This window comes from Polistes canadensis, unplaced genomic scaffold (assembly GCF_001313835.1).
Source record: "Polistes canadensis isolate GaletaPanama2010 unplaced genomic scaffold, ASM131383v1 scaffold_218, whole genome shotgun sequence".
In the NCBI taxonomy this organism is placed as follows: domain Eukaryota; kingdom Metazoa; phylum Arthropoda; class Insecta; order Hymenoptera; family Vespidae; genus Polistes; species Polistes canadensis.
This window is the reverse complement of record NW_014569765.1, coordinates 237,888-265,044: the sequence shown is the minus strand read 5'-3', so window position 1 is coordinate 265,044 and position 27,157 is coordinate 237,888. Positions and strand designations below refer to the sequence as shown.

General features: G+C 33.7%; 3 protein-coding genes across 3 annotated transcripts in view; 2 read left to right on the top strand and 1 right to left on the bottom strand.

The window, feature by feature from the left end:
• The first annotated feature begins 4,078 nt into the window (after nt 1–4,078).
• Nucleotides 4,079–18,291, top strand: LOC106790157 (serine-enriched protein). Its single transcript, XM_014754891.1, has 9 exons — nt 4,079–4,275; nt 13,057–13,177; nt 14,062–14,227; nt 16,459–16,652; nt 16,864–17,033; nt 17,135–17,317; nt 17,387–17,465; nt 17,540–17,718; nt 17,822–18,291. The coding sequence occupies exons 1-9, from the start codon at nt 4,079–4,081 to the stop codon at nt 18,021–18,023; spliced, it is 1,491 nt and encodes a 496-aa protein (XP_014610377.1). The 3' UTR covers nt 18,024–18,291.
• LOC106790158 (probable small nuclear ribonucleoprotein E) lies at nt 15,265–16,194 on the top strand. The gene has a single exon (XM_014754892.1). The coding sequence runs from the start codon at nt 15,363–15,365 to the stop codon at nt 15,645–15,647; it is 285 nt and encodes a 94-aa protein (XP_014610378.1). The 5' UTR covers nt 15,265–15,362; the 3' UTR covers nt 15,648–16,194.
• Nucleotides 18,292–23,712: 5,421 nt separating the features above from the next.
• The window catches only part of LOC106790156 (knirps-related protein-like), a 13,417-nt gene continuing 9,972 nt past the window's right edge, over nt 23,713–27,157 (bottom strand). Inside the window, exon 3 of the mRNA XM_014754890.1 lies at nt 23,713–24,999. Within this exon, the coding sequence (XP_014610376.1) occupies nt 23,713–24,999 (1,287 nt within the window). The remainder of the gene's footprint in view (nt 25,000–27,157) is intronic.

The window sequence follows — 27,157 nt, the reverse complement described above, 5'->3', positions numbered from 1 at the left end:
ATTCATATGAACAAAAATGAATGCGAAATATTACGAAGAGAAGAGTTGAAATAAATAAAGAGAAAAAAAACTCACTGAGTGAGAGAGAGAGAAAGAGAAAGAAAAAGAAAAAGAAAGAATTTGTAGTGGGGAGTGGTAAGACGATTACGAATTTCATGCAGGGTCAAACCAGATTCCAAGTTAATTGTGTTTCGGTCAACAACGTTGCCTCCAACCTCTAGAGATACATTTCCACCATTATTCATATAATATAATTTAAATAAAAAAAAAAAAAAACAAATTGAAATATTAATAATATTGGTAAAAATAAAGCACACGGTGATAAAAAAAAAATCCAATAATTATTAGTTTCATATAATTTTGATTGTTTTACAGTAGGTAAAAGGTATCCGGATAGTTGAGAGAAAAATGAGGTCCTGAATTCTTGGAAGGAAAAGCTTAGGAATGAGAAGTCGCGTTGGTTGGTTGGATGGTTGGTTGGTTGGTTCGTTGGTTGGATGGTTGGTACGACAGAGAGGATAAAAAGAAAGAGACAGGCGCGATATCTTTGCCTGGAGGAAACTGCAGGGACCGCATTGCGCCAAGATCGCGCATTCGTCCGTGGCGAGACCGCAAACCACGCGCATTTTACTTCAAAGGTAGAAAACTTTTGAGGAGAGCGTATCCTGTTTCTTCGTGCGTTAAGTAACGGAACGTAGGCAAAGACTAGAAAGAAGACAAAGAATAAAAAGAAAGCAAAAGGAGAAAGAAAGAAAGAAAGAAAGAAAGAAAGAAAGAAAGTGAGAAAGATAGAACTCAGGAGTCTGAGTAAAAGGGAAAGAAAGAAAGAGTGCAGAAAGATCCTGCATTATTTTCCATGGTATAACTCAGAATCCGATAGAGAAGAAACAGAAGAAGAAGAAGAAGAAGAAGAGGAAAAAAAAAAATAAAAATAAACAAAACGGGTTGGGGTTGGTAGGGCGAGGGAGTGGGGGTAAAAACGAGCTGGATATAAAAACGATGACAGAGGAATTTCGAAAGAATTCAAAGTACGTGAAAGATCGTATGATCGAGATCTCGAAGAAAACTCGCTGTTGATCATTCTCTCTTTCTCTCTCTTTCTCTCTCCCTTTCTTTCTCTCTTGCTCTCTTCTAACTTTCTCTCTCTCTCTCTCTTTCTCTCCGTTTCTCTTATTATTAAAGAAAAAGAAGAAGAAGAAGGAGTCTCAAAGATCCCTTTTGATCGTGCGATCCGTGCACCAAAGAAGAGGATCTGGCAACAACGTGAGGAGGTAGAAGGATCTTGTGGGAGAACGTGGGCCAAGATAGAAAGAGAGAGAGAGAGAGAGAGAGAAAGAAAGAGAGAAAAGGATATAAGAGAAGGAGTAAAGGAATGAAAGGAACAGGTAAGCGAGAAGGAAGGTGAACCTTGGTAAGAAAAGGAGAGGAAGCAGGTAAAAGAGAAAGAGAGAGAGTGAGAGAGGAGAATGAGGGGAGAGTGAGGGGGGAAGGTGGAAGAAGAAACGGCGGGCAAGCAAGCAAGCAGAACCCTGGTCCAGAGAATCGTAAAACTCGACTCGCACTTGAGGAATATCTCGCGCTAAACTTTTAAACTTCCGTTTGGGGAAAAAAAAAGAAATAGAGAGAGAGAGAGACTTCCTTTTTCTATTTCGAAACAGTTAAGCTGACGACAACGACGACTATAGTTTAGTTTTTACAACTACAGTTTTCTTCTTTACCTGAGAAAAGTTTTGCGTTTACTACTAAACGGAATAACGACACGTCGAACTTTGAGAAAACAAGGAACGTTGTCGTTGTGAGAAAGAAAGAGATAAAAGGGGAGTGTGTGAAAGAGAAAGAGAAAGAGAGAGAGAGAGAGAGAGAGAGAGAGAGAGTGAGTGTAGGATGCCGTCGAACAACTCGGACATAGTGGCTCGCGTGCAACGATAATATTCGCCCACGTGTGTATGAACATTGTGAATCGTGTATATATATATATATATGTATTTCCTATATTACTAGAAAATCTATACAAGTGATCACTAAAGAGAGCTTTCATACCTAATCTCATCAATTTATTCTCCGTTTTTTTTTTTTTCTGTGTGCCATCGTTAAATTTCCTATTTGTAAGTAAAATTGTTTTATTATATAATAATTATTGTTATTACTAATATTATATTAGAGTTTTGTTACACGAAGAGAGTAGAAATATATTATCATTAATTTATTTATATACTTGTTTAAATCTCTAGATATTTTTATCTCTCTCCTTGTGTATGTATACAAATAAACATAAGCAGAACAAGAACGTGCCTTCTCTGCGGTCGAGTTTGAATAAATTCCTACAGACGAAGAGAAGTCACTAGTCGTCGTGTGTTAGTGTATGTATACTCGTTTGCTTGCGTGGTTACGTGCATGTGCGCGTGTGTGCATATACTGTGTTTACAAAATTAGGAGCTAGGGTATATTAGGTAGGATTAATTCTAGCGAATATTTGAGTTTATGGGAAACAATGATTATCTTAGTTTACTTTCAAATTATTTATCAATTTTTTTTTTTGCAATAACATTTATTCATGAGATTTGTCAAACATGAGCAATCTATAAGGAGCTACGAAGAAAATATTTGCAAAATTAATAGTAGAAACTTGAGAAAGAATGAAACGAACAAATACGTTTGTTATTAAAATTAAATAAAATTTGAGAGAACTTCATTTTAAAAATTTAATAATAAATGATAAATAAATTTTTGGTTGTGTGTGTTAAATAATAATTAAAAAATATTTCTTATTATAATTGTCACAAAAGTAAATAGAGAATATAGAATTTAAATGGTAAACCTATCAACAGTTTACGGTATACATACATACATACATACCTACTTATACCGAAACCGGTATCAGACACACGGATCGGTATTTAATAAAAGTTTAATCCTTAACAATTGATAATACAGATTCCAATTAATTTGTTATTACTTCAAATCAAATAAATAATACAATATTTTCAAACGATAATAAAACAAATTATATATAAACATAAAATAACACATCGAGTGTGTGTAGAATTAAAATAAAAAATTAAAAGGCTGTTAAAAATTGACAGGATGATGGTGATAGTGGTGATGGTGGTGGTGGTGGTAGTGGTGTTGGGTTTAGTGTTAAAGGTTTCGCAAATTCGTTGTCGGCGGGTGGTTTACGAGAACAATCGGCGCTTGACGCGTTCGAAAACTACAAAAGCCGAACTAATTAAAAGGGAATCAGTCGTGGAACCGTTAACACCGACTGAAAATTCAGATCGAGTTGGACTCATCGCTAGGTTGCACGACGACTGGGCCGGCCAATGACGCGTTGGCTGCACCACCATAGCGACGCAAATCAAATATTAATCGTGCAATTAGCGCCGATTGTACTTTAATCGGTGTTGCTTTTTTAACCCCTTTCCATTACATGCCCACCCTACTGTCCCAGGTACTCCCCCCACCCTTATTACACGCTTCTCTTTATCCTTCTCTCTCTAACTATGCATGCTTTTCTTCGAACCTCCAAGCTTGCAAACGTTTGACATCGTTACAACCAACGCATCCGACAAAATATTCGACTCGATATGGCATATGCTTGCGTAACTACTATACATCTATCTTTGTGTTTGTTTAATTCGTATAATATACGTTGGGTGATAGACGGACACGCCTCGTCACCTCCATTAATATCCGATTATAAGCGAATTGCATGAGCTAACGGAACAATGCATCAAAATATGAAAACTCAAACTATCCAAATCGTATGCAATTTTCCTTACAAGTACTGTCTAATAAATAAAAATAAAAAAAAATGCAACAATAACCGCTTAATAACGAATACCAAATCGTTCGAAATTGTTCTTATAAATTCTACTTAATTATTTAAAAAAGAAAAAACAACCAATAACGAGATAATATCTTGAAAAATAAAATACAATAAGCATTATGGCAAATATTTAAAATCATTCCAAATTGTTCCCCGTTAATCTGATTTAATGATTTAAAAAATAGCAACCACCAAAATAACGATTAACAATATTAATAAAATTAATGCATAGAAATGAATAACGTGCAGGCAATGGTAAGCAGGGCCGTTACTATGGGGGCGGTGCCAGGTGCCGCCGGAGTTTCCGGTGAGGCTGGTTTGGCCGGTGTACCTAGACTTTTGGAAGATTTAGCAAGACTATCCGAGGACAAGGACACTGCCGACATCGTATTCCTTTTGGGTAGAGACGAGACCCCGGTTTATGCTCACAGAATCATACTACAAGCAAGGTTGGTTCATCGTTTGTTTTTCCATGCATGCATACATAAATTAATCCTTTATCCGATAATAATAATACAAGAGCTTATATTTCGTGAAATAGAACATTTTCGTTTTATTAGATTTAATATGAGAAGAAATATAAGAGCTTATATTTCGACCAAAGAGAACATTTTATTATTACATTTAGAAACATTTTTCAAACGATTCGTGTAGGTAGGTAGGTAGGTAGATAGATAGATAGGGTTGGTGTACGTAACCCCAAGAGCGAATTTTCATTAAAAAAAGCTCAAACTCTCCTTGGCGAGGAAATTCAATTTGCACCAACGGTGAAACCAAAACGCGAGATTCTACTACCGTTTCTGTAGTTTTACTCGGACGAGAGAGAGAAAAAAAAAAAAGAAATTAAAAAGAGAAATAACAAAAAATGATGATAATAATAATAATAATAATGAAAAAAGAAAGAAAAGAAAATGCTAATGAAAAATGCTATTTCAGCAAACGAAATTAAACCTTTTTCTCTACGCGTACACTATTTACGCGCAAAATTTACGAGTTTACGAGTTTTGTATTAGATGAAAGTACACGTATCTATCCTCTCTCTCTCTCTCTCTCTCTCTCTCTCTTTCTTTCTTTTTCCCACTCTATTTCAAGCTATATCTAAAAAAAGAATATGGGAAAAGAAAAAAAGGTGAAAAGTGTGGAAGAGAAGAGAGAAAAAGTGTAGAATGAGCGAGTAGAGTGATATGAGTGAGTGTGCCTTTCCTGACGTAATGAGATCGGTTCTTTCCTCGTTTTCTCGTCATCGATATATTTTCTCACGTTTACCAATGATAAAATACTATATATAGATATATGTATTTACTAGATACTTGGTTACATATAACTGTAGAAACTCGTAGCAGAAACAGAAATATCATGACCGTCCCGTAAGGAAAAGCTGTGCGGAAAACGAATGAAAATCACGTTAAAATGAAGTAACGTGACGCGCCCGGGGAATGGATTTAATTGTTAATCGTAATTTTTATTAAAGCGACGAGTAAAGTCTCGTCGATCGAGTCGCGAGATTTCCTTGGAGAATTCCTCTACGTAGCCGTGGAACAAAGTGGAGGAAAAAAATCAAGATAAACGATGGGATACACGACAGAATACGAAAGACAGAGAGAAAGAGGGAGGAGGGATAAAGAGTGTGATGAGGATAGAGAAAAAAGAGAAAATGAGTGGGGTAGAAAAAGAGAGAGAGAGAGAGAGAATAAGATAGATAGAAAAAATGATAAAGATAAAGAAAGACGAAGAATGAGAGAGTTAGAAAGAAAGAGGATGAGTGAGATAAAGATAGAAATAGAAATAGAGATTTAGATTGAGATAGATATATATATATAGATAGATAGAGAAAGAAACAGATAGAAAAGAGTAAATAGAAAGAGAGATAGATTTAAATAAAGAAATAGAAAAAGTTAAAGAAAGAGAACGATAGAGAAGTAGATAAAAGGAAATGATAAAGAGAGAAAAAATCAGATCGAATAAAATAAAGAAATAATGAAAAATTCAGAAGTGAAATTTAAAGATAAAGTAAAAAGTAAATTCTTCAAATTTGTTGCCATATAATATTTTTATTAACGTACTTCGTTTATTTCTTGTTTAAAATTGTAAATCATCGAAAATCGATAAATCAATATAATCTTAAAATTACATTAACGTATAATTATATTAACTTAGTGTTACTTGAAAGATAAGAAATTTTATTATCTTACTGCTATTGTCTTCTCATCGTTAATGCAAAGGCGCTATATGGCCGAGGAAAAACGTGTAGTATGTCTGGAGTACATCCGTAAGTTACTGCCCTTTTTCTCTCTTATTCTCTCTATCTCTCTCTATTTCTCTCTTTTTCTCTTATGTTACTTTCGTCCTTATGGAAAGCAGAAACCACGGTGCCTTGTTACTTAAAAGCGGCTAACTTACTTTGGGATAACTTCGTTAGGAAGTTCCTTGCTACTGACAGAGTTGGTAGAATAGAAAGAAGAAGGAAAAAAAAATAAAATGAAAAAAAAAAAAAAAAAAAAAAAAAAAAAATTAATATAAAACGAAGCAGAGAAAAGAAAAGTCTGAGAGTGATGGTCTGGCAAGAATGACACTGGTGCTACTTCTAACGAGAATAATTCAACTAAATTGACGATCATTTTTTGTGAACTATCGTAACGTCATTTTTGTTTTTTTTTTTTTCACGTCTGTGGAATAATAATATTATCAATTTAATCGGACACATATATTTCTTTAAACTCTCTATATTATATATTCATATTTAAATATTAATTGCGAATTTTAAATAACAAGTAATAATTATAAGATAAAAACAAGCCTGTAGAATAATATCTACAAAACAAAATATCGAACAACGTCTCGTCGTGTTTCCACTATCGTCGAAATAAAATGGAAAAGTTGTAAGAGATTTTGTTTACAAATTAAAATCTATAACAAGATGAAGATGAAAAATAAAAAAAAAAAGTAAGTAGGTAGAGAGAGAAAGGATAAAGAAAATGATTCAGGAGAAAAGTTTCGAACGTTAGACGTCGGCTAAAAGATGATTGGGATGAATAGGAAAAATCGGATTTTAGGTTCTTTCGAGGAAAACTAATGAACGCGCGAGTGATTATCGAAGGAGACTTCGTACCAAACCAAACCAAACCAAACCAAAGTCATCGAACTTTCTTGATCGGTGTAAGCACGCGCGAATCTCGCTCGCCTTCCTGCTGGCTCGATGGATTTTAATTAAGGAGATCCGATTGTTACCGACGAAACGAATCGTCCGGCCGTTCTAATTAGTTGGACAATGAGAAAGACAGGGAAAGAGAATGAAAATGAGAAAGAAAGAAAGAAAGAAAAAAAAAAGGATAGAGAAACGTGGCTTTCCTTTTTCCACGATCCAGTAGTTTTTCTCTTTCTCATCGTCTCGATGCACTCTAGAATCGAGGGAATTCTAATTATTGTAAGAAGGGATTGATATTTAGTCGAGAGAAGAAAAGGGATGGTTGTTGAAACGTCCAAGGGACGGACGACCAACCGGCAGCCAGTTTTCCACAGAACAGGACGGCGCTAATTGTAAAGTCAATTACGATATTTCCGCGAACCCTTTTGATACCGGTATGGAAGGGACGAACAAGCTCTTTGTCGTTCGCTCATTCCTTCCTTCTTTCCTTGCTTTCCTCACCCTTGTCCCTCCACTTATTCCTCCTTTCGGTCCCTCTTTTCGCCAGCCTTTCGGCCACCTAACGCCCTCCTCTCGATCCCTTTGTCAAAGCGATCCTCGGAAAATTAAGTTACGCATGCTCATGACAGACGTCCGCGGAATAAACGAATGGACAATACGCGAACCGCACTAGAATTCTCATCGGTCCATTATATTTCTATCTTTTTCACTCTCCTTCTCTCACAATCTATCTTTCCCTCTTTTGTATCTACTGAAATCCTGCTAAAATCGTAATCTCTTCTCTTCTCTTCTCTTCCTCTCTTATACTCATTCTTGCTATCTATCTATCTATCTTTCTTTCTTTCGTATGTCCCTCTAGAGTACCACTATCCTCGTTATATTTCTAAAGGCGAGAGAATATCACCTAGACACACACAAGCCCTCCAAAATACCATTGTCTTTTATCTCTTAACGGAATATCATACGTCTGCTTTTGATATATACCACTTACAATTGTTTCTATCATTAAATCGGATTATAAATACTCCCCCTTTATTTCTCGATATAATATGGAACTGGGGTTAAAAGGCTATTACGGTTAAAATCCACATTCAATATTGTTTATGAATTTATTATCAAATCATTCGATCGATGTTTAACACCAGTTAATGAGTATAATTATATTACGTTTGTTAAATATTAAAACGTTAAAACAATGTCAATTATTCTATCGATTATCTCTACATTTTGTTCCAATTGTTTTCCCTCTTTAATCCCTTTCCTATAAAAATAATCATACAAAATTACGAACTACAAGTTAGTATAATAATCTATAATAATTACAAAAAAACTAAACTAAACTAAAACGTCAAGGAATCTTTCTAAATCCTATACCAACGCAACAAAAAAAAAAAAAAGAAGGAAACAAAAGAAAAAGGTGTGACTAGGTGACTACAATGACGGACGCGAGGAACTAGAGGTGTGCCAGCAACCATCAACGATGACATTTCTCTCTCGTAGAGAGTAGGAATTGTGAGAATGAGAGAAAGAGAAAGAACTAGAAAAAGAGAAAAGCAGTGAGAGAGAGAAAGAGAGACCCCGTGCAACCGGAAACCAAAGCGGTTTTTGCACGTAGATCGACGGAGCCGCCATATAATCGCATGCTTGGTCGTTAGTAGCGGAGCCTGCGGCGACATTCAACCCTTGCCGACGTAAAACCAAGCACCAGCCACGACCCTCGTTTCCCAGCCACGTCGTACCGCCCCGTGTATATCCCCCCTTCCCTCCTTCCCACCCTCTCGTCCCTCTCTCTTTCTCTCTATCCTACTTGCTTCTACTAACCCTTTCCAAGTTGTGCGAAAACCACCCCCACCGTATAACTTCTCCCATCCCCACTCGTTTCTCCTAACACCTCTGACTTGCATCAGACTTTCTCTTTCTCTCATTCTAACGTTAGTTCTTTTTTTTTTTTTTTTTACCCCCCTTTTTCTTCACCTTCTTCTATTCTCTCACGCTGATTTTTGGTTTTCTTTGATAGCAATGCTGCGGCAACGTTCGCTCGTGATTAGAGAACCACCCTCCCCCACTCTTCTTTTTTTTTTAACCCTCTCTCACTCTTCTTTTTCTTCTTCTTCTTCTTGCTTTGTCCTTTTTTTTCTTTCTTTTTCTCTTTTTCTTTTTATTTCTCTCTCTCTCTTGTTTTTTTTTTGACGTACGCCCGTCTTTTCCGTCAGCTTTGCGCAAAAAAACTCAGGAGCAAAAAAGGTACAGGAATGAAGAACCGTATGACGTGCGCGTTGTTTTAGATGCATTGTCTGATTTTTCCTTCTTCCTTCTATCGTTTGTGCCACCAGCTAGCAGATCGTTAAATCTTACCGAAAATCATTAAGAAGGGTAGTGATGGTAGTGGTGGTGGTTGTGGTGGCGGGCTTACTCGAATGGGAAAATAAGGGGAAGTATTTATTGCGATAGTAAGAAAAAAAGGGGGAGGTTTTATTGGTTGCGACATAATATCAAATGACATGTGATAGATATAATCAAGTGTGAGGTAAATGAAATATAATATTTCTGACTATATGATTTTTCAATAATAAATATATTTAATTTAAGTACTAATTATATATAATTGTAATAAGAAAAAAGAAATTTTTTATTTATATATATAAGCACTTATTTGTCATAAGAAAGATGATTTAATTAAGGATTAGATGTCATAATTGATTAGAGAAACAATCCTCATAATTTGATTATACAAAACAATCCTAAACTATTACACAATTCTCTGTTGAACAGTAAATCTAATCATGAAGAGGTGGTTCTCTTACAGATGTTCGACCTAGTTTAATAGATGCCTCGTGACAAAGCTAAACGTTCAACGGATGAGAGAAAGAGAAAGAGAAAGAGATAGAAATAGAAGGATAGAATTCGTATCTCATTTGTCACTAGAGATGATATCCTACGCAATAACGTTTGTAGAACGACGTTCCATTTCAAGATCAGAGAAACGAGTTTCCCTTTGAATCAAAAGCGAATTGACCTAGTAATTTGTTCGATGAAAATTCGTATGAAGAGAACATGGATTATCATTCAATCGGACAGCCACTAATTAGCCTATTATGTAATCGCTTCTACTAATACTGTTGATGTTTTCATTGAATTGAATGAGTAGTGGAGTAATGTGTGGTTGGTTCTCTCTCGTAGAAGTTTTAGGGAAAACACCTCGATGCTAAATTTAGAACACTCGGAAACGACACAGGAACGACAGAATGGAATTTCAAACCGGTTCGGACTAATTCGAGCGAATGCCGATCTTTCGATTACGCGGAGACCTCTGAATGTCTGTATATAGGATAACGATTCTGCTTTATATGTGCCAGTTTCTCATTTTTATGTGTATATATATATATATATATATATATATATATATATACATCACAGATATTGGAAAATGCTTGAGCTTTAGTTAAACCGGTTGAACAGCAACCTAATGAAGCATTCGTATCAAAGTAAATAGGCCAAACGTTATAGTTACATATAGTTATATATATATATATATATAATCTGTTGCAAGTTTCCCAAAATAGTAAACGTATATAGAACGTTTCATTAAACATTCTATATTCTATACAATCTTCTAAGTATAATATACACATCTACAGTATTGAGATAGAATATCGATTTATATTATTAATAAAAAGAAATTACATTAAAAAAAAGAAAAACATTTGTAAAAAAAAAAACACGTCGATACAATACGCGTTAAAATTCTGTACAATTTTAGTAATTTTAAAATGTATACCTACGTCCTCGTTTGTAGACACGTAATAGTAAATTCATCTACGAGAGGAAACAGAAAGAAAGAGAGAGAGAAAAAAACTAGAATTTTTGGTATGGATAAAAAGAAATAGAAAATAAAATAAAAATTGAAGGAAAGCGTGTATACACGCTAACACACACACACACAAGGAACGTTTGATATTTTATTTTGCTTCTCGTCAACGTCGATTCGACAAGGGTCGCACGCTTTTCCAGCAGAACATTTTCCACGATTTCTTCTCGACTACGACTACGACTACGACGTCAACGTCGTCGTCGTCGTCGTCGTCAGGGCGACGCTCGGGTATACGTCGGTATAATATCAAAGCCTCTTCCATTTGCGTTCGTCGGCTCTTTGACACATTTTCTTTTGATTCGATACGCGCGAGAGGCACGCTTTACGTGCTTCAAGAGGGAACCACCCCCCAACCCCCCACCCCACCCATTCCCCTCTCTCTTTTTTTCTCTTTCTCTCTCTTTTTCTGCTACCCTCCTTCTCATTCTTTCTACGTCACAGGCACCATCGTCAAAGTCACGAGAACATGGTCGTCGTAGTAGTGGACGTCGACTCCTGAAAGCTACGCTTAACGACTCGTCCGTTTTTGCTACCCCGATCTCCGACTTTTTCATTCCTTTCCTTTCCTTTCCTTTCCCAACCTTTCTTTTATTTCTCCTCCTCTTCCTTCTCCTCATTTTAACCCTCGGCCCACTGTTCCTACTTCTTCTACTCCACCCACCCCCCACATCCACCACTTTGGTGAATGTCTCTAATTGAAAAACGGCCCGTTTCCTTTACTACCAACGTGTACATCCTTTCTTTATTTCTGTCTTTCTTTCTTTATTTTTTTCTTTCTTTCTTTCTTTCTTTCGTTACACGACATTCCACGGTGTAAATTCAATTTCGATTTGATGCACACATTCTCTTTCTATCTTTCTATCTTTCTTTCTTTATTTTCTTCTTTTTTTTTTATCTTTCATTCTGTCTATGTTTAACTCTCGGTACTATGGTGTCCTCGGGAAAAGGGCCTGGTCGACTGGTTTCAAGGTGCGTCGTTGTGCTCCATTTAACACACGGGCTCTCTGTGATTCCTTCCGTACGAGAGAGTATTTCTCGTGTCGTTGACTTTACACCGAGAAAGAAATACTCGTTTAATAATAATATATTTTTAAAAGTCTTATTTCTTTTTCAATTTTCTTTTCTTTTTTTTTTTTTGGTATAATCAAACGTATGTTAAAAGAAATATATTTCTATAGAAAATCATCAAAGTCTTCAATTTATCCCGATGATTATAATTTTGATACGAAAATATGAAAAAGATAAATATTTCTGTTGAAATATCAATATCCAGAATGCGATTCTTTTAAAAATCCATTCCTATTCCTTAAAATGAAATCCAATGTTACAAAGCGAAATGAGATGGATGTTCGCACTTTAGAATACGATCAAAGTAAACGCGTGATCCCAAAGATTGTAATATATTAAAAAATGATTAGAAAAATATTTTTCTGTCGAAAAGTCAATACCAATATCTCTTTGAGAATTCTTGTTTTGTTTTTCTTTTTCAATATGAAACTCAAAGTTTCAATACAAAAAAAAAGAGTTACGTGTTCACACCCTAGACGATCAAAATCGACGAGATCGTGAAGTTCCTTTACTCTCGTCAGCATCCTCTCGTTTTTCCTCGATAGTAGACGAGGGGGTAAAGAAAAGACGGAGACGTGGAAAGAGAGAAAGCGAGAGAGAAAAAGAAAGAAAGAGAGAGAGAGAGAGAGAGTAGTAACAACTAAGGAGAAAGATAAAGATAGATAGATAGAGAAAGATAGAGAAAGATAGAGAAAGAGAGAGCAAGAGAGATGAGACTTTTCGAAGGTTGCCATTAATTTCTAGGGGAACGGAAACTAAAGCCAGTGCGCCGTATGTTAGTTACGTATTCTCCCGCGGCAACGGAGCTTCCTGACGAAGTCAATTAAGCTCTTTTGTGACGAGGAGAAGCAGCAGCAGCAGCAGCAGAAGTGCTGGAGACTCCGACGGCCCGGAGTGGATGGCGTTCGTTACAAGAACTACCCCTCGAACAGCCACATTTATGCTCCCACGAAACTCGAAATATCGGCATTCACCCTCTCCCTCTCTCTCTCTCTTTCTCTCTCTCTCTCTCTCATTCTCGATGACTCTTTCTATCTTCATCTTCTTCTTCCTTCTTCTTATTCTTACTCCATCCTTCATTCCCAACTGTAATATCACTATCTTATTATTCTATGATCAATCCTCATGAACTTTTGTGGTGCACAGGTGCAAGAATTTCGCAGCCGCTAAAAGGATTGGCACGGCTGGAAACCCGACACCCGTTAGAATGCCACACGCTCATCCGGAAACCTTCAGGCAGTTCATTCATTATATCTATACAGGCAAAGTAAGAAGAACCTTCATTTTCATTGATGAATAAAATCTTCATTATGTGAAAGGAATTTCTTTTATACATGTATATATATTATATTATAATTATTACATTGTATTTATTCTTTTATGAAAGGATTAAGTAATCATACAAAACGTTTATTTCGTTGACAAATAATTATTATTATTAAATTAGCGAATAGGTATATGGTATGTGCATAACACTATTCTTATGTATGTATCTTTGTAATTATTACATTACATTCAGTTTTGATTTATTTCTTTTTAATGAAACGATTAAAACATGATATAAAATGTTGATTTAATTGAATAATAATAATTATTATTATTATTACTAAACCAACGAGAGAATAGGAAACTAAATACATATGTTATGGTTTAAATGAATAATATAGGAATTGTAAAAGTGGAACAGTGTAATAAATTTCAGCGGTTTAGGATTATACCTTTTGAAGTTAGTATTTGTAATAAATATAATTTATTACTATGTTCGATATCGTTTATCATTATTCATAATTTCTATATTAATCATCCAGTTTGCAACATATATATATATGAATGATTAAATTGCCGTATTCTAATTTTAGATTGTGCCTCAAAACGTCAATTTAAACGACTAATAATTATTATTATTAAACCAACGAGATAAACCAACGAATATGTTATGAGTTGTGAGATTAATATAGGTATTACGAAAATCGAATATTGCTATAAATTCCAATATTAGGATTATATCCTTTAAATAGTTTTGTGCAAAATAGATTTATCACAGTGTCCATACAATATCATTTAATTCATAACATATTATTTATATATGTAATGATGAAAATATCTTATGTTAATTTAAATTAATTTGTTAATTTTCTATGAAATGATTAGATCATGCTACAAGATAGTGGAATATTCGAGATGCTAGGTCTTGCTCAAGAACTTGGTGTCGAGGAACTTTGGAGGAGTTGCGAGGAACACGTATCGGCTACGTTAAGTCCTGGAAATGCATGTGCCCTTTTGACTGCTGCTTTGGATGCTCAGGAACGAGTACCAGGTACGTTGATCGATCTTTCAATTCGTCCAATTTTATTTGATTTTTTTCGTCAAATGCAAACTATTACTTTTTAATTTAGTAGATACTATACTTCCTATAACATGATTAAAATTCATTGTCAATTCATTTATCATACAGAATTAAATTCGTGTTGTTCAAATTGATCGAGTTGTACTGTAAAGAAATCGTGTTATAAATTGTCGCAATTTTTGCGGTATGTTTTCAGAGTATCGTGTTATTAGAGGGTTGATTGTGTATAAATTATACTGAATTCTTTATTTTTTTCTTTTCTTCTTTTTATGAAAGTATTAAGTAGAAACTTTTCGTACAAAATAGAGAGAACAGAAAAGAAATACGTTTCCTGTATAAATACACGCACGTGACGTCGTAAACACTTGTGTGACACTTCTCAACTATCATCGATCTTCATTATTTTAATTTTGATACACGCTCTCCCTAATTTCTTTTTTTATGTCTTTTCCTACGCTTTCCCTTTTAATCGATTCGCACGATTCCACCTTCTACGATAAAAGGGGAGATTTTATCCAGTATCATTAGTTATATACTTTTTATTTATTACCCTGATGTCAGTGTCAGCCATTTGGTATACATCTAAAGTCGATTAATAATAAAACGATCATTTTAATTTTAAATTGTTCATCATTATAATGGATTATATATTATCTTTAAATAATTGATAACTATAGTTATATTTATTGATTATTTTATTTATATTATTTGATATTTAAATAAATCTTACTTTATGTTAATATATTGATTATTATTACTTGCATTACTTTATCGGCAATGTAGGAAATTTTCTTACCAACACGCGGCAGCACTACTCAAATCAAATCTAATACTAACTATTATTATTCCATTTATAACAAAAATTGAAAATATAAATTAAATAGTATTTTTTTGCATAATTTCGAATAAAGAATCAAAAATTTAGATGAAAATTTCATTCTACGATAAAGAATTTTTGTACGCATCGGTTGGTAGTACTGCTACGAAATTTCTTTGGTTGGCAAGCCTTAAAACGCCATATTTAGCGGCGTTTTCCGTTTTCACGAAGAAAACAAGTACGTTTTAAGCATATCGCACCGTATTTTTTTGTAAAACAAAGTTCAAAATGTCGTACAAAGGACCACAAAAGGTACAAAAGGTTATGGTACAACCCATAAACCTTATATTCCGATATTTGCAAAATCGGTCTCGGGTACAAGTTTGGCTTTTTGAAAATATTCATCTGAGGATCGAGGGTCACATTGTCGGCTTTGATGAATACATGAATTTAGTTTTGGATGATGCCGAGGAATATCATTTGAAGACGAAAAACAGAAAACCACTTGGACGTATAATGTTAAAAGGAGATAATATAACTTTAATACAAAATACTAATCCTACTGCGAATTGAATTAAAGAAGTTAACCTCAAAATAAGGACAATTGTATGTCACATATTTAAACACAAGATCTACTGCAAGTGTCCTTCTCTGGCCAATATCAAGAAGATTAAAGCTGTGCATTATATATGATTATGATATTATGGAGCGACTCAGGGACATACTTATGACAAAAATATTGAAATCTTAAGAAAGGAAGAACTCATCGACTTAATGTCTATCTTGTTCTATGATTGACGCTACAGCAATTGATTCATTGACTCATCTTTATTTTCTTTAATTAAACTTTTTAATGTTCTTCCTAATGTGGTATGCATTTTAACATACTGCACGTACTAAAATCTTATGCTAAATATGTGTACTATGAACGTTTACAGCATTATAAATATTTTTTATTCCACAATTTGTATTATAATATAACGTATCAGGTTATTGTAAATCTATGAAATTTCTAAAGTTCATTTTTTAATTGGATTAAATTGCGTTTATTCAAATAAACATAAATTACTATTGTAAATGTCATTTAAACAGGGATTATTAAAAAAATGTTTTGATCTTATCCTATGGCTTATCAATTCTTCTGTTGTAGCTTTTTATATTATTTTATCCTATACACACCTTTCCTTTGAATAATGCAATCCGTTATGTTAAACTATGTTACATAAATCTAAATAAAATATTATAACATAATGTGTATGCTTAAATGATCTTTACTTATTTTTAATTCACCGCATTACATTTAATTGTGTAAGATCACAAATAATACAGTTTAATATTACAAAAAGGAATATTATCTTCCCTGTAGTTGAAATTTATTTTCCAGGTGGGAAAGGTGCTTGCTCATCCTTTATCGAGAGATGTTTTGCATTTATCGGAGAAAATGCAGTGGACACGGTGAAAACAACAGCATTTTGTAATCTACCAAAAGATGCTCTTGTCAAATTGATATCTTCCGACTATCTTGGCCTAGAAGAGGAAGATGTATGGAGAGCAGTACTGAACTGGGCCAAGTATCAGGTTCTTATATTTAGAAATTATTATTCCGTTTCCGAGCAAATTGTATCCCTTGAATTCGAGAACAAATTATACGTTCTGATAGTACGTATGGCGTGCAAGGTCTTAGACCTTATATCGCATACATTATCGGGTCCTTGGCTCCTTAGGTTCTTGGATCGGAATTTAGAATTACGAGTTAAGGAACGCTTAACCGTACGGACCACGCTCCTAGGCAGGGGTGACGCAGCCTACACAACATTGGACCGAAGAGGAACGAGTGAGGGTCTGCCAACATTTGTCGGGAGTGATAAATCATGTTCGTCTACTACTCATCGATAGCCAGGTCTTTGCAGAAGAAGTAGAACCAACTGGAGCTGTACCGATAGAACTATCTTTGGAAAGGTATAAATGTTTTAATACTAATTATTAGAATAACTTTAATTATTTGACATTATTATAAATCTCTGTTTTTTTTCTTTTTTTTTTTGTACATTTTGCTTTAGATACAGATTTGCAGCACTACCAAGCAAGTATGCAGAAATTTGTTCGGATAAGAGATTACAACCAAGAGTAAGTCCTTTTCTATTCCCTGGGTCACAAATTTTATCAAGAGACAAGATAGGATATCAACGATTATTGAATCAATGGTATGGTTCACCGAAACAAAGTTGGCGTTTGATTTATAGGTAAGTTAATTAAATCTTTTCTAAAGATATTAAAAGAATTTAATTAAATCTACTTGTATTATTTTGTAGAGCTTCTGGTCATGGCTATTCTGCAACATCTTTTCATCGTCACTGTGATGGTATTTCTCCAACATACGTAATAGCATTAGTAAGTTTAGTATTTTAAAAATTACTATGATCTACAAAGAATATAAATAAAATAGAACATCTATTTAATTACAGGGAACGCGTGGAGAAATATGCGGTGGATTTAGTGATGCACCATGGGGTAAAACTAACGCTAAAGGACATTATATTTCTTCAGAAAAAGCTTTTCTTTTTACATTAACTAATAATCAGGATATACCTCCAACCAAATATGAAATTGTTAAAAAGCCCTTTGCTATATGTTATCATCCTGAGTGAGATATAGTTATTTTGATATATTCTTAATTTTAAATTCATTTTATATTTTTAATTTATATAATCAAGTATTTAATGTACATTTTTGTTTTACTATCACAGCATAGGACCCATATTCGGTGCAGGTGCAGATCTATTAATATCGAGTAACTGTAACACAAACATGGAAAGTTACAGTAATCTTCCTCACAGTTATGATGGAGAAAATGCTTCGAACACAATACTTATGGGAGATTATAACTTTTCTGTAGTAGATTATGAAGTGTTTACACCTAACCATCATACTCCTAAATCGAATCACTGATAATTCGTACGACATTTTGAAACATAGTACAATATTGTAAATATTCTGATTTACATGCTCTCTTATACAGACTGAGATTATTTTATACACGTAATGTAGTTTAATATTTTTCAATCGTAGTACGTTAATGAAGTATCTATCGGGATATCAAATCCAATTATAATTCTATATTTTATATGATATAACTAATAGCACAAATTGTATAATTCTAATGCCTTTTATGAGGATGCATTTAATAGAATTGTACTTCTTGAAATCGAGTTTTCAAAAATAAAATCAGCGTCTTAGAATGAGACGATAAAATAAATTCGATGATCACAAATTATATATCGATAAATTTGATAAAATTATTTATGCGAGCGTTGAAAAACTTTATATAATATAAAACATTAACTTTTCTAAATTCTCCCGTTATATATTAAATAAAAAGAAAATTAAATTATCTTTTTTTTCTTCATACCGTATTGTAGTATCTAAAATAATTAATAAATATAAGATACTTAAAAAAATATAGGATACACTTGAAAATAAGAAACATTTGATTTCGTTTTATTACAAACTTTTACTTACATTTTTCTTCTTTTGAGAACTGGTTGTTTAATGATGATTGCTGGTCACTATACATATGTTTATAATAAAAATTCGCATAAAGCTAATACTTGTTAAAAGTGTATTTATATTGAAAAAATTTGATTTGATCGAAGCTCTGAAATAAGATCTTTAATCACTAAATGAATAAAAAAAAATTAGATAAAATAAAAATCACAAGATTAATACTTTACTCTCGTGTTGTTAAATAAAGAAACAAATTAGAATAAATAAGATGAATTAAATAAGATAAATTATAATAAGATAAATGTGGTGTGTGTGTATGTGTGGAATTCAATCTATTTGTTTTAAATACTAATTGTAAGAAATTAATTCCCACTAAATATATAACGTGTAAAATAGTTTTTTTTAAAACGTCTTTAGTTTAAAGAGGAGAAATTGTCGTTCGTTTAAGGACGAATGTAAAACAATATTTTCCAAATGGCGGCCAGTAAAATAAAGAGACACTGTAAACCTTTAAGAAACACGTTTCCGAACACGGAGACGTATATTTGAATTTCTCGAGCGTGCTTTTCGCACGTATCATACATGCATAAGTTAAAGCCATCCTCTAACATACATATACGTATTTATATAGGTATCACAATAAAAAGGTCATTTAAAAATCGTAAAGTTTGCGTGTAAATGCAGACATGTCGAACGTGTAAAAGAAAAAACGTCGAAGTGCCGCCAAAACTAATTGATACTTCAATGCAAATAGTTAATAATTTCTATGGGGTGGCCGGCATCTATTGAATTACATATATGTATATTAATATACATGTGTGTATATATGTGTAACGTGATATATATATAAATGCATATGTAAGTACATATATATATGTGCATGTATGTATGTATATAAACGTATTTGGTATATAGAATTATGCGTATGTGTGTATGTGTATATGCAGTATCATACTATGTATGCTCTCGTGCGCAGAGAGAATTTATATTTCGTTCTTCGGTATACGTTGAATATTCATGGTACAGTATTATGAGTTTAACATGCTCATCTTCGCCGTGGGCTTTACTATATTATCTATTTATGTCCGTAACCTTTTCATAAATTTGCACGCAACCTTGTAATTTCGCCTCTGTCTTTCAAGAAATCTACGTCGAGATGAGAAAGATTTCTTTTTTTATCTCTTTCTTTTTTATCTTAATATTTTTCTTTCTCTCTCTCTCTCTCTTTTTATACATATAATACAGGTACACCGTATTGGTCCTTCTCTTTTCAACGAATAAAAAATAAATAAAAATATGAAAATGAGTATTAAAAAATGAAATGAAAGATAATAATAAAATTTGTGTTTTCTCATCAGAGCTGAAAGGTGAACGTCCTTCTACTTGCTTTGACTTTCTTCCACTGACAATATATATTTGTAATTAGTTTCATTGTCAATAATAAAAATAAAACGAGACGTGATAGTGGTGGACACTCTAAGTTGCAGGAATACAAGTGACATATATATATGTACAATAAAACCTTCAATATTCGAATTAAAAGGGAAACATAAACGTTCGGATGGAAAATTTTTATATATTAAAAAACTATATGTATTTATAATATTCAATGAATCTACCTTTTTTGTTTTTTTTTGGTTCCGTCAAAGTTTTATTAGTAAAGAGACCAGAATGATTTTTAATTTGTTTTTACTCGTTTTAAAAATAAGTTTATAAATTTGTCGAGTACGTTTACACTTACAATTAGAATATTAGATTGTCAAATACTGAAGGTTCCATTGTATATGTGTTATGTGGGTATATACATAACGAACGTCACCACGTTGATGTAATAATCTGTTTTATTATAATAATACTTAAAAAATAACGTTGTAGAAGAAGCGAACTTTGAATTATTTTTTGTTCTTTTTCTTCTTCTTCTCTTTCGAATTTAATCTAGCCTTCGATGGTATACAAACAAAATGTATGCACATATACATACACATATGTATTATCTACGTTCATATATATATGAACTTACTTATATACATGCATTTATACATACGCGCCGTTGATTTGGTCATTTATTTACACTTTTGTCCCTGCCTAATTAATTAAAACGAATACATAAATCTAGGATTGCACGTGTGTCCGCTATTTAACGAATTACATATGAAAAATTCATTTCGTTTCTATTTATCTTACAATTAATCGTAAGTAAAAAAAGAAATATAAGAAAAAAGATGTATAGGAGATAGAAAGATAAGGAAACATAAAAAAGAGGAAGAGAAAACATGAAGAAGAAATAAGAAAACGAGACGAGTCGGGAATATTAAATGATTTTAATTCGTTATTATTAATTTGTTTTGAAGAAAATTAAATAACCATATTTGTGCGATACTGTTTTTGGTGATATTATGTGTTATTCAATGAATGATTAATCATGACATTTATTGTGTGTTCTTACATACAATTAATTTTAATTTTAATTTAATCAATGAAGAAATAATTCGATTACATTGTTTGCTTTAAAAAGAAGATTTGTTTTAAATTCATCTAAAAATAATTTTATACGAATTATTTGATTATTCATTAAATATCATTATTACTTAAAAACCCCTATACACATTAAAATTATTTATACGTTGACACATAATTGAAAATTTAATGAAAACTGTAAACAATTTCATTTTCTTTTCAAATTATTCATATTTCTCTATCTTTCGTATATGATATCAATGTTCTCATACTTTTATACTTTTTTCCTGATTCATCATTCGTTAATTTACAATTGTTGAAGACACATCGTAAAAATGTATCACGAATCATGAAGCATGAAAATAGATAAATCTATTGCAAAAAATAAATATATTTTAATTTGCATAGGGGTCTTAACACATAAGAAAAAAAAAAAAAAAAGAAAAAAAACTCGGTGCAAAATTGCGAAAATGTTGAATGCGAGTGAAAAAAAAAAAAAAACTCAAAAAAACTTATGTGCTTTTATGTATTCGTATAAAATAAGAATATTTACACGTTGAAACGAATTAACGTGATTAACGTTAACAAGACGAAAATCAATGAAATGAAATGACGAAAAGATATAATGGGACGCGTAGGGGGGGAAGGAAAAATAAAAAAAAAACAAACTAAAAACCAATAACACGAAGAAGAAGAAGAAGATGATAAAAAGAAGTGAAAAACAAACTAACAATCGGAAAAGAAATAGAGAGTTTTGAAAAAGATGATGCCGCAAGTGGAGAGAACGGGGGTACATAGACATTAAAAAACAAAAAAAATCACACACACACAGCCGACTTCCATGGACTCGGAAAACACACACATATACATACGGTGGTGGTTGGTGAATCGTGAAAACGATATCTTTGCTACCACCTCTCGAGTTTCTTGGATTCCAAGGATAGCGGACCGTTTTCTTTTACAATGATTCTCACTTCTCTCTTAGCTCACATGAGAAGAAGAACCGATAGAGTTTAAAAGGGAATCTGTGTTCGATGGGATGCACCCTCTCTCGTGCGACCGTATAAACCAGCCGGCAAAAGTATAGTCCAAGTTCGTACTTAAACATACCACATATACACGCATATGCACACACACATATATATATATATATACATAAACAGTTAAAAGGGAGATGAGAAAAAGTAGAAAATGTTAGCAATTGTAATTACTTTTTCATGGGATACATGAAATAATAATGCGAATGCTTATCGAGTTTCTATAGGAAAAACCCTAAAAAATAATTTCTTCTTCTTCTTCTTCATTTTATCGTTGTTGATGGTGGTGGTGGTGGTGGTAGTCGTGGTTGTGTTGCTTTGTATTGTATTGTATTTGTAAGAAGGATCTTTCTTACTCCTTCTTTCTTGTTTTCTCTCTCTGTTTCTTTCATTCTTCTTCTTCTTCCTTGGTCTTTCATTCTCCATCCAACTCACGAGAGACGAAAACTTTACGGTCGGAGTTAAACATTGGCAGGCGTCGAACGCTCGTAAGATAAAACGTTTACTAGACGTTCGACGCGTGTACGAGCGCATTGTAACGCGCGTTCCAAACACGTGTGCACCCCGCGGTTTTACGTGTTCATCCGGCGAATCCACGTGCACAGAACACTTCCTTCGTCCCTACACACACACACACACACGTCCAATCCTTTTCCTTTCTTTCTTTCTTTCTTCTTCGTCTTTTCCTGCCTTTCTTAACTAGTTTATTATCTACTTACTTACTTTTTTATTTTTCCTATAGGTAACAACCAGGAGAGAGAGAGAGAGAGAGAGAGAGAGAGAGAATGCGAAGTCTAAATTTCTCTTATTTAAATAATAAAACAAATTGTCACGCGTTATCGTGAATTATTATAAAGATTAATATTTTTTTTTGTCTTTTTCTTTTCTCGTTGCAATTATCTTGTCAAATCTATTGTGCGTGATGTTTAAATAAAACGTTTGGTAGTATATTATAATAATATTGGTATTAGAATGCAATTGAGGGATTTCATGTTAGAAATCTTTTCCAGTTTTTCTTTAGTTTAATATTATTTCTCATTTTTGGTCTCTCTCTCTCTCTCTCTCTCTCTCTCTCTCTCTCTCTCTCTCTCTCTCTCTCTCTCTCTTTATCTCCTTTCTTTTTATTTATTTCTTTCTCTTACTCTTTCTCTTTGTTTATTTCTGCAGGTAACAGATAGAATCCATTGAGTAATTCAAATAGAAACGCGAATACAATTAAGTATAACACAGGGGTCCGTAGAATAAGTATCTTGTCAAAGTCCATTGAGTGCCGACAGCAATTTTCGATTTCACCGTTTTGCTTATGCTTAACTTCTAAGCGGGTATTATTTCACACATACCGGCAGATTATAGTAGAATAGAACCATTTGACCTTTCTCACGGTATAGGAAAGATTTTCGGTAGACTAGAAAGAATAGAAATAGGGAAAGCGGAAGGGTGAAAAAAAGAAAAAAAGAAAGAAAGAAAGAAAGAAAGAAAAGAGTTAGTGAATGAATGAAAAATGACAAATAAATTGTTCGCAAACACTATTGTAATAGGGTAGACAAATATTCAGTTCGTTTCCTTGGCATTCCTCGAAGAATAAATGTTTTGACGAGTCATCGAGGAATCATTCATTTTCTCGTGACAAAGTTTTCTATTTAAGATCTCGTAGTGAGATCTATAGGTGTAGGCTTTTTCTTCAATGGTGGCCCATAACTGTCACTTTCATCTTTATCATTTAATTCGTCTTCTTCGTTAGAATCTTGACCGGATTTCATTGATAAATCTATAGGAATGTCCTGTGAATTATAATCAATGTCAACTTCGGGAGACGAGGTTGACGATTCACGATCTGATTGGGATTTAATTGATCTAGGTGAAGGACTGTCTCGCGTAGAACGTTGTCTTTTTAATACAGTATCCAAATAAAATCTTTTGCTGTAATTTTCGGTAGACGAATTGTTATCTTTCGTCGGCCGAACGTTTTGATTGTGAACGTCCCTATTATTGTTATTGTTATTATTATTATTATTGGCAAATGAATTTTTGTAATCGGTACTCGTGGTTATTGTTTCGGTGCTTATCGTCGTAGAAGCTACGGTCACCGTTGTAGTAGTAGTCGTTGGGGGTTCCGGTATTGTCGAAGAAATTTCATCGAGTATTGGTGAATTGCTTTGAACGTTTGGCGAGGGACAGGTTTGCATCAAAGGATGCGAAGCACCATGCTGCGTGCCGTAAAGGTGATAAGGTGGAAACATTGTGAGACCTGGCGGCGGCAAAAAGGCTGGCTGGATTAAGGACATTCCACTGAGATGGAAACCAAACGGTAAGCTCATCATTTCTTTTCCTAAAGCTGAAAGTTCGGCAACTGAATGTGACAAATGAGGATGCAACGGTCGGAAGCCTGGGTGTCCCGCATAAGACGCCCTTCTTTCAGATATTTCAACTGAACTGTCGCTATTGTGCGATTCCGGCGAACTTATGCTAGGCGATGTTGAATTCTTATAATCGTCTAAACCAAGTAACAGAGAATCCTCTTTCCTTTGGCTAGGATGTAGACCGACCGGTGGACTTATTGCTTTTCTTTGTTGTTGAGAAAGTTGAGGATTAACCGGCAAATTTTGAGGATAATGAAGTTGTTGTTGCGCTTGTTGTTGCTGCTGTTGTTGTTGCTGCTGCGGCTGTTGTTGTTGCTGTTGTTGTTGCTGTTGTTGTTGTCTTTGTTGTTGTTGCTGTTGTTGTTGTTCTTGCAAAAGACAATGTATCTTAAACCAATTTGATCTGCGTCCATAACGTGAACTGGATTTGGACATTCCAACCAATAAACACTTTCTCAAACGGCATGCCTTGCAAGCGGTACGGTTCTTCTTATTTATCACGCATTCTCCACCGTTCTTGCATTCGGAGATACTATTCAAATTGTTATAAGATCTTCCGAAGAACGACTGCGAACAGAAAAATAAAATATACATGATAAATATTATTAATAAAATGATTATATCCATACAGTTTATGGAAAGTGACTCATTATCACGCGCGTTCTCATTATCTCTCATTCAACAAGAATAAAATAGAAATAAAGGATTCGCTCGAAGGAGACGGAAAATGAAAACTTGGGAGACCAATTAACCTAATGCCGCAATTGCACGCGATTCCGAAATCATTTATATCTCGTGTCTTTCTCTCTCTCTCTCTCTCTCTCTCTCTCTCTCTCTCTTTCTAACCGAGATTTATTTTTTTTCTTCTCTTTTTATTTTATTTTATTTAATTCATTATTTATCGAAGAGAACTTTTATATTCTACTCGCCCCTCCCCCCTCCCCAAATAATAATGACAATGAATTTAATAATAACGATTAATAATTTTGGTTGTTAGTGTCAAATCGATTTGTAGGAAAGATCGTCGATGTTCATAAAAATAAAAAAGGCAACGTTGTTCACTTTCGCTTTTTCTATATATATATATATATATATATATATATATATATATATATATAGGGGTACATAGACACGGTATGTTATTAATTGTTTCTGGTTCGTTTGTCCTGAAAACGAGCTCTTCCTGCGGCCCAGTGATCCCAATGCGCGCTTTGCCGAGACCCACGACGACACAGCGGGTTGGCTTTGCGTTCCACTTGTCCTCTCAACTTACTTGTCGTTTCACTATCTCTATCTCTTTTTTTAGTAGTAGTAATAGTAATAGTAATGGCAATAGTAGTGGTAGTGGTAGTAGTAGTAGCATTAATAGTTCCTAGTTGTTGCAGTACTAGTAAGTAAGTAAGTAAGTAGTAGTAGTAATAACGTATAGTATGTATGTTAGTGTAAATAAACGTCATTCCTCTATCTCTATTTTTTTTTTTTAAAGTAGTAGTAGTAGTAGTTGGTAGTAACGTATAGTATGTATGTTAGTGTAACTAAACGTCATTTCACTATCTTTATCTCTCTATTTTAGAAGTAGTAAGTAGTAGTAGTAGTAGTGTAGTAATGTATAATATATGTTCGTGTAAATACTTAGAAGGGCTTAGAAGAGGGGTGTAAGCACGACATTTCAGGAGCGATGACACAATCGAGAAAATGCTACCGTTATTACGTCCTCTCTTCCATCAACCTCGCTAGACTCTGCACGTTGGATTATGCAAACGGGTCCTCCTTTGAAGTTGCGACTTACTTGATACAATGATAACGATTTTTTTTTTCTCTTTCTTTCTTTCTTTACTTATATAATATATGAATATACTTAAGATTAATCCGTTTAGATTAATACGTGTTAGATAAAATTCATCAATTATTACGATACTTGATTTTCTACATTTTCAAAGTAAAAACTCTTTGCTAAACGTTTTTAACAATATTTATTTAAAAAAACAAAAAAGAAATTAACTTGATAAATTAGATAAATAATGAAATTCATCGATTACTACTACTAGTACTACTATTCGGTTTGTTAATCTGCATATTAATATTAATATTATAAAATATTAGATGTGGGGGGTCCCCCTAATATATCTCTAATCAAAAAATATATTTTGTAATAAAATCAATTACGAAGAAAAAACAATAATACGAATGATGGTTCAGTTACTCGATTCCTAACGCGTTAGTCGAGATATTTCGAAAATAAAAATTAACTGGAGCACTGAGAAATAAAATGAAATAAAATGAAAAATAAAATAAAACTAAATAAAAGAATACATATTGATGAAATAACCGCGAGCGTGCGCGTCCCTGGGAGATTCGAGAGCACGTGTAACCGCCTGCCCCTCCCCACTGGGCCCCCACGGGGCCCCCTCGGCCCCGTTTCTCGATTTCGTTCGACTCTCGAGGCGATGCTTCCGGCGCTTCGCACTTGTCCGCCACAATTGTTTCCGCCCTAGTTCACGGTTACGTCAGCTCGACATTGTTTCGTTTCGTTATTTTCGTTTTCAGGCCCACCGTAGCATGTCAGTTCTCTCCCTTCTCCTCTGCCCCTCTCCTCTCCTCTCCTCTCCACCCATCTGACTCTCACAATCTCTCTGTCTCTCTCTCTCTCTCTCTACCTCTCACTCACTCACTCATTCGCTCATTTATATTCCCTGTCTTTCTCTTTCAACTTGCGTTTTACGCT

What these genes read in the sequence shown, in the direction of transcription:
- LOC106790157 (XM_014754891.1), top strand. Translation starts at nt 4,079, where the DNA reads ATGGTAAGCAGGGCCGTTACTATGGGGGCGGTGCCAGGTGCCGCCGGA. An exon ending in AGAATCATACTACAAGCAAG is followed by an intron (nt 4,276 to 13,056) that starts GTTGGTTCATCG and finishes TGTGGTGCACAG; the next exon opens with GTGCAAGAATTTCGCAGCCG. An exon ending in ATTATATCTATACAGGCAAA is followed by an intron (nt 13,178 to 14,061) that starts GTAAGAAGAACC and finishes TGAAATGATTAG; the next exon opens with ATCATGCTACAAGATAGTGG.
- LOC106790158 (XM_014754892.1), top strand. Translation starts at nt 15,363, where the DNA reads ATGTCGTACAAAGGACCACAAAAGGTACAAAAGGTTATGGTACAACCC.